At 39.0% G+C, this 16423-nt stretch overlaps 1 protein-coding gene and 2 long non-coding RNA genes across 3 annotated transcripts; all 3 read right to left on the bottom strand.

The window, feature by feature from the left end:
* Positions 1-893: 893 nt before the first annotated feature.
* On the bottom strand, positions 894-1886 carry LOC121051532. The gene is made up of 4 exons (XR_005806012.1): positions 1873-1886; positions 1546-1610; positions 1389-1428; positions 894-929 (listed from the first exon to the last, which is right to left on the bottom strand). It is a non-coding gene; the product is annotated as an uncharacterized LOC121051532 (long non-coding RNA).
* Positions 1887-2330: 444 nt separating this feature from the next.
* LOC121051147 lies at positions 2331-3414 on the bottom strand. The gene is made up of 5 exons (XR_005805267.1): positions 3184-3414; positions 2967-3044; positions 2706-2782; positions 2578-2636; positions 2331-2496 (listed from the first exon to the last, which is right to left on the bottom strand). It is a non-coding gene; the product is annotated as an uncharacterized LOC121051147 (long non-coding RNA).
* Positions 3415-14811: 11397 nt separating this feature from the next.
* LOC112184414 lies at positions 14812-15447 on the bottom strand. Its single transcript, XM_024322671.2, has one exon. The coding sequence runs from the start codon at positions 15445-15447 to the stop codon at positions 14812-14814; it is 636 nt and encodes a 211-aa protein (XP_024178439.2).
* Between the last annotated feature and the right edge of the window lie 976 nt (positions 15448-16423).

Below are 16423 nucleotides of genomic sequence, written 5' to 3'. Positions count from 1 at the left end.
GATCTTGCCTCTCACTTGCCCGACCCAAATCCTTGTCCCTTTGGTTTGTATAGGACTGCGACATACCACTGTCCATAATAGACTCAGGCCGGTCTCAGTTTTGGACAGAAAATGAAATAAACCAAAACAGAAAAACTCGCATGTTATAAACAAAAATAATGTCTTTCTGAATATAGAGATCCATGCTTTGCTATGTCAGTGGAGATTTGTGCTTTGCTATGTCATTGAAGTACTGGACTTTACTTCATGACAGGAAGACTGATGATTGTTTAGATAAGAGGAGAAGGAACCAAAAATCCTTACTGACATTGCAAAGCATATATCTCCTGTGAAGCAAATAAAACCTGAAATTCCATTTAACATATTGACATACTATCACTTTCAAAATGCTGGACTGAAGCTTATGTTGCCAACTGAGCCACTCAAACAATGTCCACTGACCATAAACAGTGCAGTCCTAAACACCTCCCCCCCAACAAAAAACAAAAAGTCCAATATACAAAGAATTATGTATAGGTGGATTGAAAATCAAACCTCTTGAGATGCTTATTTCTCATGACAGCTGCAACACATCTTACAACTACTCGATCTTTTCCCTGCACCTGTACCAAATATGCAGAAAATTCAAGTTATCATAAAAGACATAAGAAACAACAAATGAAATTAGAAAATATGAACCATAAGGTTTATGCTTTCTCAATCCCTGCAAATTGAAGTGACAAAAACCAAAAACAAATCATAAAATCATACTCATGCAAGATAACATAGGCATGCAACAAGATGGCACTAAAGAAAAAAAAAATCATATAAATCAAGTCAGATTATTGCCTTGGAAATGGTCAGGGACTCGGGGCAGGGCTCCATTGCTCTTTAATAGCACTACCATTGCTATTAATGTTCGGATGGTACACTTTTGTCCAGAAAACAACCTGCTCAGTGCATGAAGATGTAAGCAAACTTTTTCCAGAGGACGACCAAGATAATGTGGATGAGGTGGAGCTAGGTCCTTTATGAAGTTTACATTATTGTCGCATAGTATTCCTACACTAAAATTAATAATGAATGTTGCAAAGGGTGAAAGACACAATTGAAGATAAGGATCAGTAATTTACTTGGGGAACTAAACTGACAGTAAACAAAAGTACCAAAATCCGAACAACTTGTAGGTACACATGCAACAGCGATTTTATCCTAATAGATATGGCAAAAAGCCTAAAGTTACTAAAAATGGAATCTACAAGAAGTCTACTAGTGTTCCAGTGAGAGGAATCTGCAAACAATAATGTAAACTTCAGAAAAGTGGAAATGAAATTCAAAGAGAGGCCGAGCATAAAATTATTTACAGGAAAATGTAAACTGAAAATAAATAGGAATGTTAAACTACAAACCTGCTTATGAACAATTGTGAAGTGTGGTCCTGCAAGTAGACTAATCATGAGAAACAGCAAGTTATTAAAAAGATAGTGAGGGGTAGGCTTTAGTTCCCTAGCTTTGCCCCAATTGCATCAGATCATAAAGGAAAAACTTTTAGTCAATGGTTCATACCAGTTGACATGCAACTGTTTGTTGTGTCACCAAGAGCATGAACATGGAAACCATGAAGCCCAGGCCTGAGGCAAGAAATGTTTCCAGTCAGATCTTTAAACATCACCATCAAATTCAAGCTATAATTACAATATTAAACATAGTCAAAATACAAAATTGAATTGGAACCATTGCAAATTCCAGCTAAAATATCAAACCCAAAACATCAAATCATATAAAGCTAGAAACTTTCTAAGTTCTAGAAAAGAAAGATAAAAGAAAAAAACTTTATGTAATTTTCTATTTAAGAGAGAAAAAAAAAAGAAAAAAAAGGAATTATATGTGCACCTGGAGCTGCTAACTTGAGCTGGTAAACATGGGCATCAATTTTTTTGAGGTCTACACTTAGTTGCTCTTTGTGCAATGAAAACTGAAAAGGAAAACATCATGAACAACAAAATCAAAGTATCCAAAAGAAAAGCATGAGCACAAAACCAAGCAACCCAATCCAAAAGAGAAAAAGACAAATTGAAAGAGATGATATGTAGCTTCTCATGAATTATCAAATATGAACTACACGTCACAACATGAAAAAACCGGTGATTTGTCATTTGTTTATACTCAATCTATGTTATTCTTAGTCAAGCATTCTCTAATCAACGTTGGCCTTTTTCATCTCTATAGACTCTAATTATGTTAGAATTCCTTCCCTGCACTCTCAATTACAACTTTACAAGTCCTAGACATAAATAAAGGCTGAATTTAGTGCACTCTAATATGCTGTCTCGTGAGTAGTTAACTGTGATCAGACTGAGCAAAATTTACAATTAACCAATTCATCGAAATCATTGTTTCAAAAAGCTGTACTTCCTTACAAAATGTCATAACCCCGGTGCTTCTGACTTAGGACGTCTGCCGCCTGTCAACAAACACATCAAAGCTCATGAAAGCCTCTTCATCATGCTCTGTGATCTATTCAAGGAAACAAATGATCATATATCCCCGCAATACATTCAAAAAGGTGAGTACAGAGATATGGCATATAATAAGTACCTCCTTAGCAAGCACTTCATTATTTTTCAGTGTATAAAGCCTAAAGTTATGCCTCTCTTCTGCATTAAAGACACACAATGCTCAAGTATAGTTCATGAGCTATTAAGATTTGACTTTGGAGGAGGTACCTTGGAAACGCTTCTGTTTAGCTTTCAGTGCAGCTCTCTCCTCAAAAAGATTTTGTTTCCAGGTCCTTGAGTTAGCCCTGTAAAAAGAACAATGGGAATGGGTACTCCTAAGCTGTATGGATGAACACAATGCCAGTAGTGCTGATCCACCAGTTTATTCTCAAAGGTGTTATATAAATTACACTTTCAAATTTAGAATTAGGCTCAGAAAGTTCAGAATAAACTTAAAGTAAGAAAGATAAATCTTAAAAGAAGACCAACCCGTATTTCTGTCAAAGCCTCAATATGGGTCTTCAGCTCGGGTGATTCCAATTTGTTAGAATGCAATCCAACCAAGGTCTGAAGCATATGCACACAAAAGAAAGACACCATTAAACATTTTCAACAAGAGCATACAACCCGATAAAACTTAATCGACAAATTGGGAAACATAACGAAACCCAGAAACTACATAGAATCAAAATTAAAGAAAATCAACCTCCTTTCCATAGAGAGAGATGGAGGAGAGAGAAACTGGATCTGGAAGACTCTTTCCTCCGTCATCGATCTCCGACCACCAAGGTGGACTCACCGCAGCCACCATCTTCTACGCCTTCCTCCGACGAGTCAACGGCAGACTGCACGTCCTCCGGCCATGACTAGAAGCAAGGTCACATGGTTCCGTTCAGTCCACCTTCGAGATGAGCCCCAAAGAAAATGGGTCAGTGGGTGAAGGGGGGGAGAGGAGAGAGAGGGTTTCGGGGAAGAGAGAGGAGGGAACGATGGGGGAAGAGAGAGAGAGTGTTTCGGGGAAGAGAGAGGATGGAACGATGGGGGAATAGAGAGAGAGTGGGTTTCGGGGAAGAGCAGAAAAAATGGGTCAGTAGGTGAGGTAAAGTGGGAAACTGATTATGTTCAATTTTGTTCCCCGCCTACGCGAAATTTTTTAACTTGGTCTCTCCGCCCTTTTAAAAAATTTTGAATGAAAGTATAGACATCAGTCAATAGTAATAACTGATGTTAAATATACAAATAGAAATCGGATTTTCAAAAACTGATGTTAGAATTATTTTTTACATCGCATGAAATCTAGACCGATTTAAATGACGCGATGTCTATGAGCATTATTCTAGTAGTGCGGGTTTGTTTTATTGTTAATTACTCATTGGTTATTTATAATCCAAAATTTGGGATATGACATCCAGCGACCAGCAAAGTCTCCGGCGAACTCCAGCGAGGTTTTTTGGTGAGACTTCAAGCGAAGTCCGGTGAGACTTCAAGCAAAGTCCAGCGACTTCCGGCAAACACTCCAATGACCTCTCTCTCAAAAAAATAAAAAGGAATTTAGTTTAAGTTATGGGGAACAAAACTTAGCTTAACTGGGGTTACGGGAAAATTTAGAAATTTAGTGGGTTCCTCGGGAATAATTTCCCTAAAATTAGACTAATTGTGCATTTCTCTAATTAATAATAGCACAATGTATATGAATTGGTTACATAAAATATAATTTGATTAAGATTTTTTTTTTAATATTAAGTTTCATTGAACTAGCGATGAAGATCACTTAACAGGGCATCTCAGATAAACTCAGGAGCATACAAAAGCCACTAGTGTGGACAACTATGAAACTAATGTCGTTGGAGCGAGAGTGCGAGCTACATTATTTGAGATAGAGAATAAAATGGATAGTTAGCAAAAATTGTTCTAACATCTTCAACAACATAACCACAAAGAGAAGCATCTTCCTCCTGACTGTTTATGGCTTGAACAAGCTGCAAACGATCAGTCTCAAATTGGACCTATTCATGATGCAAACAAATAGCGAACTAAAGAGTTGCTTTAGCGCCAGAAGCTCAACATGGAGAGTTGATACAAAATGTTTCAGCCTTTGGTAATCTTCTAATATTGTGTGCAGGAGAAATTTGATAAATTGTGGAGATGTCTCAAACGCTCCTTAAAAGGCGTGTAACGTGATCTAAATCATGTCCTAGTGATTGCTTTTCCTCATTGATATATATATATATATATATATATATATTATAATTATTTGCAATATAATTGTGTAGCTTGTGTTTTTATTTGTGGTTGAATTATTTCTTAGATCTGGGGAAGTAAGAGTTTTTTTTTTTTTTGGACTGATTGAAGGGCCAATTTCACTAATGCTTGCATTGCTTGTCTTTGTAGGCTCTATGATATACGACTTCTTTATGGGAAATGGTTGGCATGTGGCACCATATCAAGCTATGTATAATCAGCCCCTTCATACTCATGTAATCAATATGAAAACAATTCTAATCTAGCTAGCATGCTCTATATTTGAAAACCAGTTATACTATGATTTTGAAATATGAAAGTTATTTAATTGATATGATTTACTACATGAATGCTTTTCTTTACTATGCTTGAATGAAAGGGTTTAATTGAAAATATTGTCCATTAGAAGAGTGAATGAAGATTTCTTTTACGACTCGCAAAATGATCTTTTACGGCACACAATCAAAGTTGTAAAACATCTTTCACGGTGCACAAAATAGTGTTTTACGACATGCAAAAAATATTTTTTACGGCGCATATTTTGTGTGCCACAAGAGAAATTTGTCTTTTACGACATGGTATTTTATGACACGCTTCTTTGTGAAGTAAAGTTGTCTTTTATGGCGCACATTGTGTGTCGTAAAAGACTTGTTTTGCTATAGTGCTTGGTACCGGGCAATCTTCCATTACATGGTCGACAGTTTTCATAGGACAATCACATACGAGACAATCAGTTTTCCCTTCATATCCTGTAGCTAACAGATGTGCTCTAGTAGGCAAAATGTCTTGGCAAGCTCTCCAAACTCAAATGATCACTTTTTTTTGGAACCTTGGCCTTCCATATATAAAGTCTTCCATAGACGGTGAATGATCTGGTTTAAATTAATGTCTCTGGCTACAAAATAAGCTGAGTTGGTTGTAAAAATACCTTTCTTATGAGGATGCCAAGCAATCTTATCCCGAGGAAGATTATGACTCAATGGAATAGCTTTTATCATAGGTGCTTCCGGTGGTGAAAACAATTCATTAATCAAAGAAACATTCCAAGTAGCTGAACCCTCATTGATGAGTTCAGAAACAAAATTCAGCCCCTATATAGGTGGAGTTGACCACAGCCCGATAGCATACCTATATGCAGGAAGCCATCTATGCTCCCAAATTTTTTATCTCAGATCCATTTCCCACCATCCAACGAGTACCAACTCCTAAAATTGATCGAGCTTCCAAAATGCTCCTCCAAGAGAATATGGATGTTGCCCTAACTCGACCTTCCAAAAAGAGCCATTAATTAAGATAATATAAAGCCTGATACAATTTAGCTAAAAGAGAATCAGGATTCTTTAATAATCGTCAACCTTGTTTGGCATGCATAGTCAAATTAAAAATATGTAAGTCTTCAAAGCCCATACCACCTTCATTTTTTGGAATACACAGATGTTCCTAAGATTGCCAATGAATCTTCTTCTTTGAATAAGAATCCCTCCAGCAGAATTGGGCACAGAGTTGGTGTAAATCAAAACACATTCTCTGTGGTAGCAAATAGCAATTCATGACATACATTAGAACTGCCTACGCCACTGTGAGATCTCGGAATTTCGGTTTTCTATTTTTGAAACGAAAAATAATTTAGAGCTATTTTTTTTTAATTTCTATTATTTTTAAACTCTTTATAGCTTTCGAAAATTATTTCAATTTTTGGTTTGTCAAAATTTATCTTTTGAGCCCATAGGATTAAACTAGAGGTCGTGACGAGTTCTTACGAATTTTCGGAGGATTTTTCGGACATTCGAGCTATTTTAAATAATTTTTGGAAGTTTGTATTATCCAAAAATTATTTAAAAATATAATTTTTAAGGCAGCTTGATCTGGATCGTTCATTTTAAGCACCTTTTGATCTCAGCCGTCAGATCTGCCAATATATAAGTCGAATCAGGGCGATCTGCATCAGATCACGGCCCATTTCCTTCCGGCGACACGACCCGATTTCTCCTCCATTTTCCGGCCTCTCCTGGACGTCGGACCGGCACCTTTGCACTCCTCTCGGCGGCGCAAGCAGAACCAGGTTGTTCCGACTCCGAACGACCGGCGACAGTGGCAAAGCGTTTCCTGGAAGCTTCTCGGGTTTTCCGGTGTAGTTTCCGATTCCGCCCAAATAGACCGGTGTGGATGGCTTCATCTCGATGTCCTCTTCCAATATGTGGTCTCAGTTTCTTCAGAGAAGCTTCGTAGAGAGAGAATCGAACCTCGATAGGTTCTGACTTTTCCGGCGAGTTTCCATAGTTTCCGGCGACCATCGATTTCAACTCAGGTATTGAAGTTGTTGGACTTGATGAGCTCTACATGATTGTATGTTTGATTTCCAGTTTTAGTTGGGTTTGCAAGAATTGAAATTCTGAGGTGCAGAGGCTGCGAGTTCATGAAATTTCAGAACAGGAACTAGATGGAGCTTGAAGTGTTGGTTTGATTGAAGAAGTGAACCAAGCTTCGATCAAATTGGAAATAAAAAAAACGGGAGCACAATGGGTCGATTCAAGTTATGTGAAACTGCTACTGATTGTTAAGGGCTACTGTTTATATTTTAGTGGATAAATGCTTCATTTGGTTAAGATTGATTTAAGGAAATGGAACGCTTGAATGGAAAACCGGGAATTGAGACATTGTTGCTGTGTTCGGATTTCGGGAGTAACTAGAAAGTAAACCCGCGTTTTGCTGCGGGAATCATTGTTATATGATAGTTAAAGTTGTAATATAATTTATCTTTTAATGTTGGGGTTGTGACCAGTTACACATTTTTAGCCCAATATATGCCCAACTACTCCACCTTCATCTAATTGTGCCCACTTACCCAATTCTATAGGTTCAAGACTCTTATAGGTTCAGGGAACAAACATTATTACGGTAGTGCCACCGCACTAACACCCCACGACTCGTCAGTTACCAATCCTAATCAATCGTCAAACCGTTTCAAATCTCTTCCTCCCTCCATACCCCGATTCTCTCTCTCTCTGCCTCACTCACTCTCTAACCCTCTCTCTATCTGGGTCTCTGACCAGTATTCTCACCGTTATACGGCGACGACGCTTCAAGGTCCGGCAGTTTAGTTTCTAATTTGTCTCGGCTTGGAAGATATCGAAACAGGTAAAAACCTATTACGACTCCGTTTTCCAGATTTTGCTCAATTTCTGGTGGACCTATTACAAAATCTTTTGTTTAAAGTAGATTGAAGTTACAATTTGGTGACATTTCTGTAAAAATTCTCGAACGAGTTTGCATATATTTGTGAAATTGGTGAAATATAGGGTTTCTAGTTCATAACTGTGAAAATATGATTCGAATCTTAATCAGTTCTTCACAACATTTATTTTAGATGAAATGAGGTTGGACCGGAGGCATATTGGGGAGGCCCCTTAGAATTGGTAACATTAGTGCCCCCCAGTAGAGTACGTACTGGGGGCCAATTATCACTGATTGATTCATTGGCGTCTTTCAACATGCTATTCCAAATTAAAATTTGGATAAAACTGCAGTAGTCGATTATTTGTTCAAGTTATGTTGTATGTCTCAGTTTAGTGGGGGGGGCAGTAGACAGTATATTTACCATCCTAGTGCGTGATATTGGGACATTATTTTTTGTTTTCGGTGTTATTTTCTTCTATAAACCTCGAAACATAGAATGCGGGGTAATTTTTGATGCAAAATGTGAGGGATTTGGCAGTCTAGTGGGGGCAGTAGACATTTTATTGACATTCTTACTGTGTGATTTTGTACATTAATTGTTATTCTGACTGTGAATAACTGCTATAAACCGTGAAACTTGGGATGCGGTGGATTGTTTGATGCAAATTGTGATGGTTGTTCAGGGCTAGTGGGGGCAGTAGACAGTATATTGACCATCCTGATGTGTTAGTTTTTGGACATTAAGTGTTGTTTTGAGTGTGAATAAGTTCTATAAAACGCTAAACATAGAATGCGGGGGATTTTTTGATGCAAAATGTGAGGGGCTTGGCAGTCTAGTGGGGGCAGTAGACAGTTTATTGACCATCCTAATGCCCAGGTTTTTTACAGTAATTAACTGCTAAAAACCGTGAAACATGGGATGCGGTGGAATGTTTACTAGTCTACTGGTGGGCAGTAGACTAGTTAGTGCCAACCAATAATGTTTCTCTTAGGACCCAGTCATCATCTTTTGTTGATTATATAATGATCATTTTTGGTTTTCTTTGTGATTTAGTGCATTACACTATTAATCCAAAAAACTTGTCCTAGTTTTGATGGCTTAGTGGATGACAGTAGACACATTACTGCCCCTCAATAATAGAGTTTCTGTAGTCAGAACCCTTCTATTAGCTATTTTTGATTGATCATTGTGGTTTTATTTTCGGTGCAGAATGGGTAGACCAAAATTCACATTGATGAGTGACTCAGAGGAAGATGACCGGAGTTCACAGAGTTCCGATAAATGTACTGAGACCACGTTTAACCAAACACTTCAAACAAAGTTTGTCGAAATAAGAAAGAGGAAGCGACAACAGGCAGCACATTTTTCTGACGAAGGATCCGCTGAAGAAGAAGTTGGAGAAGATTCCGGACGATCGTCTGAAGAAGAAACAGAATCAGAGGGTGAACAGACAACGAAAAGGTTTGTTATCAAAACAAGAAAACAACCAAAAAGGAAACAACTTCTAGAGGAGGTGGGTACAGAAGAAGAAAAGCCAAAGAAGAAAGCGAAGAAGCAAATAAAAAAGGCAGTTAAAAAGGAGGAGAAAACAGAGACAACGAAAGCAAAGATTGAGCGGAAGCAACAGAAGTGCACGCTCAGTGCGTTCTGGAGGATGGTCAACGGACACAAAGACAGAATACCAGAACGAACGAAAGAGATTTTGATGGGCACCAACTTTGGTGAAATGATGGAGCCTTTCTGGCAGGACAAGATAACAGAGATCCAGCTGCACAAACATGAAGCGGACCTGGAGATACTCCTAAGGCACTTCGATCGTACCGACAACAAGTGGAAGTTTGGTGATACTGTTATGGAAATAACAGAGGAGGATGTCACTGCTTTGTTTCACATCCCGGCTGAAGGAGAAGTGTTCAATGTGAACAGGAGGGTGGTAAGGGAAGACATGGAAGACTCTCCAATATTTGGCAGCCCTTTAAAGACACAGGCTGTCCTCAGAACAAGGGTGGAGTCGACACTGATAGATGAGTTGACAAAGCCGGCAGAAGAGAAAGATGCCAGGAAGATAGTCGTGCTAATGATGACATATTTATTCAGCACATTCTTCTTCACCCGAACCGGTGCTCAGATCACATGGGATATGGTCGCGATATGTGAACGGATTGAGACCATTAACATGTACAATTGGCCAAGGTTAATTCTGAACTTCTTGATGGAAGGGTTACAAAAGTATAGGAGGAACACTCCATCTGTTTTGAATGGATGCCTTCTCCTGATCTATTACTGGTTCCTTGAGAAAACCAAGGCAAAGACCTGGATTCCAGGAAGGCAGAATGAGACTCCACGTTTCATCCGATGGTCAATAAAGGAAATTTTTAGCCTGGAGCAGTTGTACATGAACGAGAACTTAGCCGTGGTAAGAAAATTACAAAAACATTATATATTTATACCTTATTTTCACTGTTGAATACACATTACTTACTTTATAAATGTATCAGGATCTGATAAAAGGGGGACCATGGTCTGCTAAAATTAGACTGGAAGACATCGAGCTGGGTGATGAGGTGCAGGACACACCAAGTTTTGACAACTGGGTGAGTGGCACAACTGATCTTCTTACTGTGTCTAGTGGGGGGCAGTAGACATTTTATTGACATTCTTACTGTGTGATTTTGTACATTAATAGTTATTCTGACTGTGTATAACTGCTATAAACTGTGAAACTTGGGATGCGGTGGATTGTTTGATGCCAATTTTGATGGTTGTTCATTTCTAGTGGGGGCAGTAGACAGTATATTGACCTTGTCTAGTGGGGGGGCAGTACTAATTGTGGGGTAATAAACACATTACTGGGACCCAGTAATGTGTTAATTCAGTAATAGGCCGGTAATAGATACGTTAAACATAGTCCATGAAGCTCGCTGGGATCCTGCGAATTACTGATGTTTGTTTCTCTAATTTAAAATCATTGAATTGTTTACATGCAGATATGTGCTTTTTTGGCAATCCACTGGGGGGCAATAATATTGTTACTGGCCCCCAGTAACCACATTATTGGGGACCATAGCTTGATGGTTATGGTTATATTCTGTTGGCAGGTACCACTGGCAAGCCAAGCAGAAGAGCAGCAAAATGAAAGGCTAACGGGGAATATCAAGGAATTGATTAGGGAGATGGAGGAAGCCATTGGTGATACAAAGCCCACAAAAGAAATGGAGGTAAAGTTAGCAAGGATAGCCAAAGCAAATGAGGACCTGACTGCACAGAACAAGGAATTATGGGGAAAACTGAGGGTTGCCGATGAGAGAATTCGGGAGTTGGAAATTGAAAAGCGGGCCAAAAATAACCTCATCAGGGCATTGTACATACGTCTTGAAAAGGAGAAAGGAGAGGTCCCCCCACCTCAAACCCAACTTGAGATAGTTCCTTTCAAGCAAGGTGTGGTCCACCATGATGAAGTTGAGGATGAAAATCCAAACTTTGGACCGAGTGTCGGAGAGGAAACCCATCATGCAGCCAGTGAGGGAAAGTCGACCGACACGGTGACGTCAGCTTTTCCTATCGCACAGGATGTACCGGTTGAAGATATAGAAAGCCGTTTTCCTATGGGGCAGCAACAACATGGTAATGAAGATGAAGATGCCCAGCTTGACAACAATATAAGGAACATTGCTGAGGCAGAAGTGATGCAGTTAGTTGGAAAGGAAAAAAAGAAGGAAGGGACACATGCCGATGAGGAACAAACGAAGAAAACTCCGGAGATACATTCGATAGTGAAAAACGTAAAGACATACCGGAGGGCTGCAAAGAAAGCTAGAGAGGAGGAGTGGGAGTATGACACTCCTGAAGAGGCAAAAATTCCAAAGCGAGCTGCACCTAAAAAGGCCGGAATCATGCTGCAAGCCCATGGAAAATTTCACAACAAGATAAAACTTAAGGGAGTCAAATGCGATAAGCAAACATGGAAGACATTGGATCCTGCAGTGGCAAGGTATTATCGAGACTTCTTCAACGTTGCTCAGAAAGACACGTAAGTACACATTATGGTTTAAAATTGGTGTAACAATTTAATTTCCGGTTTACATACATAAAAAATATGTGTTGGAATCTAATGTTTCTGTTTCAATAGGACCGAGTACTGGATCAGCAGTGATCTTCTACGCCGGATCACGAAGCACGACCTAAGAGTAATAATCCAGGAGGGGGACATTGAAACTGATGTAAGTCTTTCGGTGAGCCGATCCAGTCGATTACTGCCCCCCAGTAGATAGATTACTGCCCCCAGTAATCACATCAATTACTGCAATTTTCATTTGTCTTGTTACTTATAAAGTTTTGATGCATAGTCCACGTACTGAATTTTGCAGGTGATCGTCGTTTACATTGACTTGCTGAAGTCTGATGCAGAAAAGCAAAATGCGCAAGTGGGATTCCTCATAGTAGACGCCTCCGTAAGTAGCATAAACCAAATCTATTGAGTTATGTGTTTATTCGGAAGCCACAATGAGTAACATGCTGAAAAATTGAGTACCCTTTGTGGTTACTGGGGGCCGTAATCTATCTACTGGGGGGCAGTAGATAGTTTATGGCCCACTTTGTGGCAATCAGTATATGTAATTTTGTGTTTTGAAGATGTTCTGTATATGTATATGGAGTACCCTTTGTGGTTACTGGGGGGCAGTAGATAGTTTATGGCCCACTTTGTGGCATTCAGTATATATAATTTTGTGTTTTGAAGATGTTCTGTATATGTATATGGAGTACCCTTTGTGGTTACTAGGGGCAGTAATCTATCTACTGGGGGGCAGTAATCTATCTACTGGGGGGGGGGGCAGTAGTTTGTTTATGGCCCACTTTGTGGCAACAAGTATACGCCTTCGTCATATTATTGCACCCCAGTAATTAATAAGCAAAATTTGAACTAGATTCAATGATAAGTTTTATTGTTAAATTGAATTAACTTGTTTACGTTATGTTTACAGTATTATGCCATAAAGTATGAACAGACGAAAGAACAGGAAGAGGACACTCGGCCTTTTGAGTGTGGAGTCGAGACTATGATTTATGAACCACTATGGTCCGTCTTCCGCTTCAAAAAGGTGCTATTACCAATTCACCACATCACAAGCATGCACTACACATTACTGGTAATCGACAATGAAACAAGGAGATTCAGCCATATGAATTCAATAATGAGGAGAAGTACCACCTGAATGCAGCTAGAGTGGTATGTAGTAATTACAGAAATTCAGTTGTATCTTTTAAATACTGTTGGCATGCTTTTGTGGAATTAAAATTCTATGTCTGTTAAAATCAGGTAAAGCACATAAAGAAGTTCATACATGCTGTGAACTTGACTAAGATTAGAATGCCGGGAGAAAGCCAGGATCCCAATGTCACACGAGAAAAATGCAAAGGCGAAGATGATAACGAAAACCTGATTATTGTTGAAGAAGCAATGACCGAGGAAGAAAAACAAACCAGGAACTGGATCATACAGAATAACGTTGCGGAGAGAGACTATGAACTATATGAAGACTTTGACTGCCCGCAACAGAACCCATCATCGTAAGTACATTGAAAGCAAAATATTTGTCATAATACTTGTATAACATTTGTCGGTGCTGCGTACATTCCTAAACATGTCTAATTTTTTCTTCTTTACAGTGGTGATTGCGGGCCCTTTATGCTACATTACATGGAGAGCATTGTAAACAGCGTGGAACCAACCAAGGAAGGTGGGGACAACATGAGAAAAAGACTGCTTGAGAGGTTGATGCACCTAGTATTGGGAAGAAAGTGAGGCATGAGATTAGATATTACATATTTATACATATAGTTTTCATATCTTCAGAGTAGGGGTTGTACAGTTATCGTACTAGTCTAATCTTTTTTACTATGTTGAAATGAACTGCATTATTAGATGATATTATACTGATGCTGACTTCAATTTAAAGCAGGCGCTTTACAAAAAATGCTCCAAATTAGACATGTAACTACCCTATATGTCGAATTAAACCAATTACTGCCCCCCAGTAACCCAACTACTGGCCCCCAGTATTGACACCCAATAAGCAGTAACCTTGATGGGAAATTGAACTTGTGTTACGTCGATCCATTTTTAATCATCCAAATATTAAGAATCTGACATGCGAATGGGAGAATGTTTATTTGAGACTGAATACTGTCAATTACTGCCCCCCAGTAATCCAATTACTGGCCCCCAGTATTGACACCAAATAAGTAGTAACCTTGATGGGAAATTGAACTTGTGTTACGTCGATCCATTTTTAATCATCCCAATATTTAGAATCTGACATGCGAATGGGAGAATGTTTATTTGAGACTGAATACTAACAATTACTGCCCCCCAGTAACCCAATTACTGGCCCCCAGTATTGACACCCAATAAGCAGTAACCTTGATGGGAAATTGAACTTGTGTTACGTCGATCCATTTTTAATCATCCAAATATTAAGAATCTGACATGCGAATGGGAGAATGTTTATTTGAGACTGAATACTGTCAATTACTGCCCCCCAGTAATCCAATTACTGGCCCCCAGTATTGATACCCAATAAGCATTAAACTTGTTGAATAATCATCACAACAGTAAGAATCTGACATGTGATTAGGAAAATGTTTATTTCAGACGCAATAAAAAAAATTACTGGCACCCAATAATCCAATTACTGTCCCCCAGTATTGCCACCCAATAATCTATAATCCTGTTAAAAAATTGAACTTGTGCTATGTAGATGCAATTTTTATCATCACAACAGTAAAAACCTGACATGTGAGATAAAAAAGTTAATCTGAGTATGAATATAAACAATTACTGTCCCCCAATAAACCAATTACTGCCCCCCACTAGACAAAGTCAAACCCTTAAAACTCTCTACAGAAACATATATACTACTGCTGAACTAGAGGTTCAGTGCAGCTCAACTTGTTATGAGTGCCCATTTTTCCACAACGACCACAACGAATCAGCTTCTTTTCAACCTCTCCGGCCGACTTGAACCGCTTCACCCTAGGCCTCCCGGGTGGCCTCTTCGCAAGGGGAGGTAATATACATTCAGAGGCAGAATCTGAGGAAGACATATCAACATTGGTTATCGGATGGATAGGAAAACTGTAGCTCTTCTTGAACATACCAACATGAAAGTACTTATCAATATAATCATATACATTTTCAGAGGCAGCTTGTAATGCAGCAAGGCCGTGAGGACAAGGAAAACAATTGATCTTCCATTTAACACATGAACACGCATGATCGGAAATGTTGACAACATATGAAAAGTCAGATCGAACCTCATAAACTCCAGGACTTGAATAATGGACACTGAAGCGACGAGATTTCTCCATCTGCACCTTCAACCTTTCCTCCATTTTGGGAGTTAGTTCTGTGGTCCAGCGTTCTGCTTCTTCCCTCCTTTTACCCGCCATCTCCATTTGTTTAATTCTTGTCTGGTCAAGCATACAGTAGACTGGCATCAAACGCTCAATTGCAATCCAAGAGTTAAATGATTCAGCAATCCCATTAGCCATAATTCCATATCGGCAGCTAGTATAAAATGCACGGCACCAATTTTCCACAGGCAATTCAGAAAGAAAAGGGTCAATAATATCGGCACCTCCAGCTTCTCTAAGCAACCGCAAATTGAAACGGTATTCCTTCTGTGTAGACGAATATGCGACCTTAAAAAACTTCTGCTTTACATCTTCTATCAGTTTTGAATTACCTTTACCCCTATATTTACTGGCAAGGTTTGCCACCAAGTGCTTGTAACAAAACAGATGAGGATTACCAGCAAAAACCTTATCGAAAGCGCTCAACAATCCAACACCCCGGTCACTAATAAATGTGATAACTCTCCCTTGAGGTTCAAGCAGACTCTTCAAATGTTTGAAAAAGAATGTCCAGTTTGCATCTGTCTCTGAATCAGAAAAACATATAGCTAGAGGATAGAAACCTGCAGAAAACAGATCACAGTAAAACTCAGTCTATTGGGGGTCAATAATGTTGTTATTGCACGGCAGTACAATGTCACAACGTCGCACAGCAATGTAAAAATGATATATAACACTATGACCGAAACTAAAACAAGAAATATTAAGTTCACAGGAAAAACTATAACAAAGGACAATATTACTGGGTGACAAGAATAAATTTATGGGGGGGGGGGGGGGGGGGGGGAATAAACAATTCAGTTACCTTGATTCCCATTCCTTCCAGTTGCAGACAGAATCTGCCCCTTGTAAATGCTTTTACCAAACGTTCCATCAACATACAACACTGGCAAACAGAATTGGAAGCCTTCTACACAACCTCCGTAAGCTACGAAAAGCCTCTGAAAACGATTTGAAGATGGTTCAACCTCCAACACAAAAGAAGAGCCGGGGTTACTATGCAAAACAGCTTCCTTATACCAAGATAACTTGCTGAACGTGTCTGCATCGGAACCATAAATCGCTTCCTTGGCCCGATGTTTTGCTTTCAAGGCAACCTTGTATGAAATATCAA

This window comes from Rosa chinensis, chromosome 2 (assembly GCF_002994745.2).
Source record: "Rosa chinensis cultivar Old Blush chromosome 2, RchiOBHm-V2, whole genome shotgun sequence".
NCBI lineage: Eukaryota > Viridiplantae > Streptophyta > Magnoliopsida > Rosales > Rosaceae > Rosa > Rosa chinensis.
This window is presented reverse-complemented; position numbering and strand designations above follow the sequence as displayed.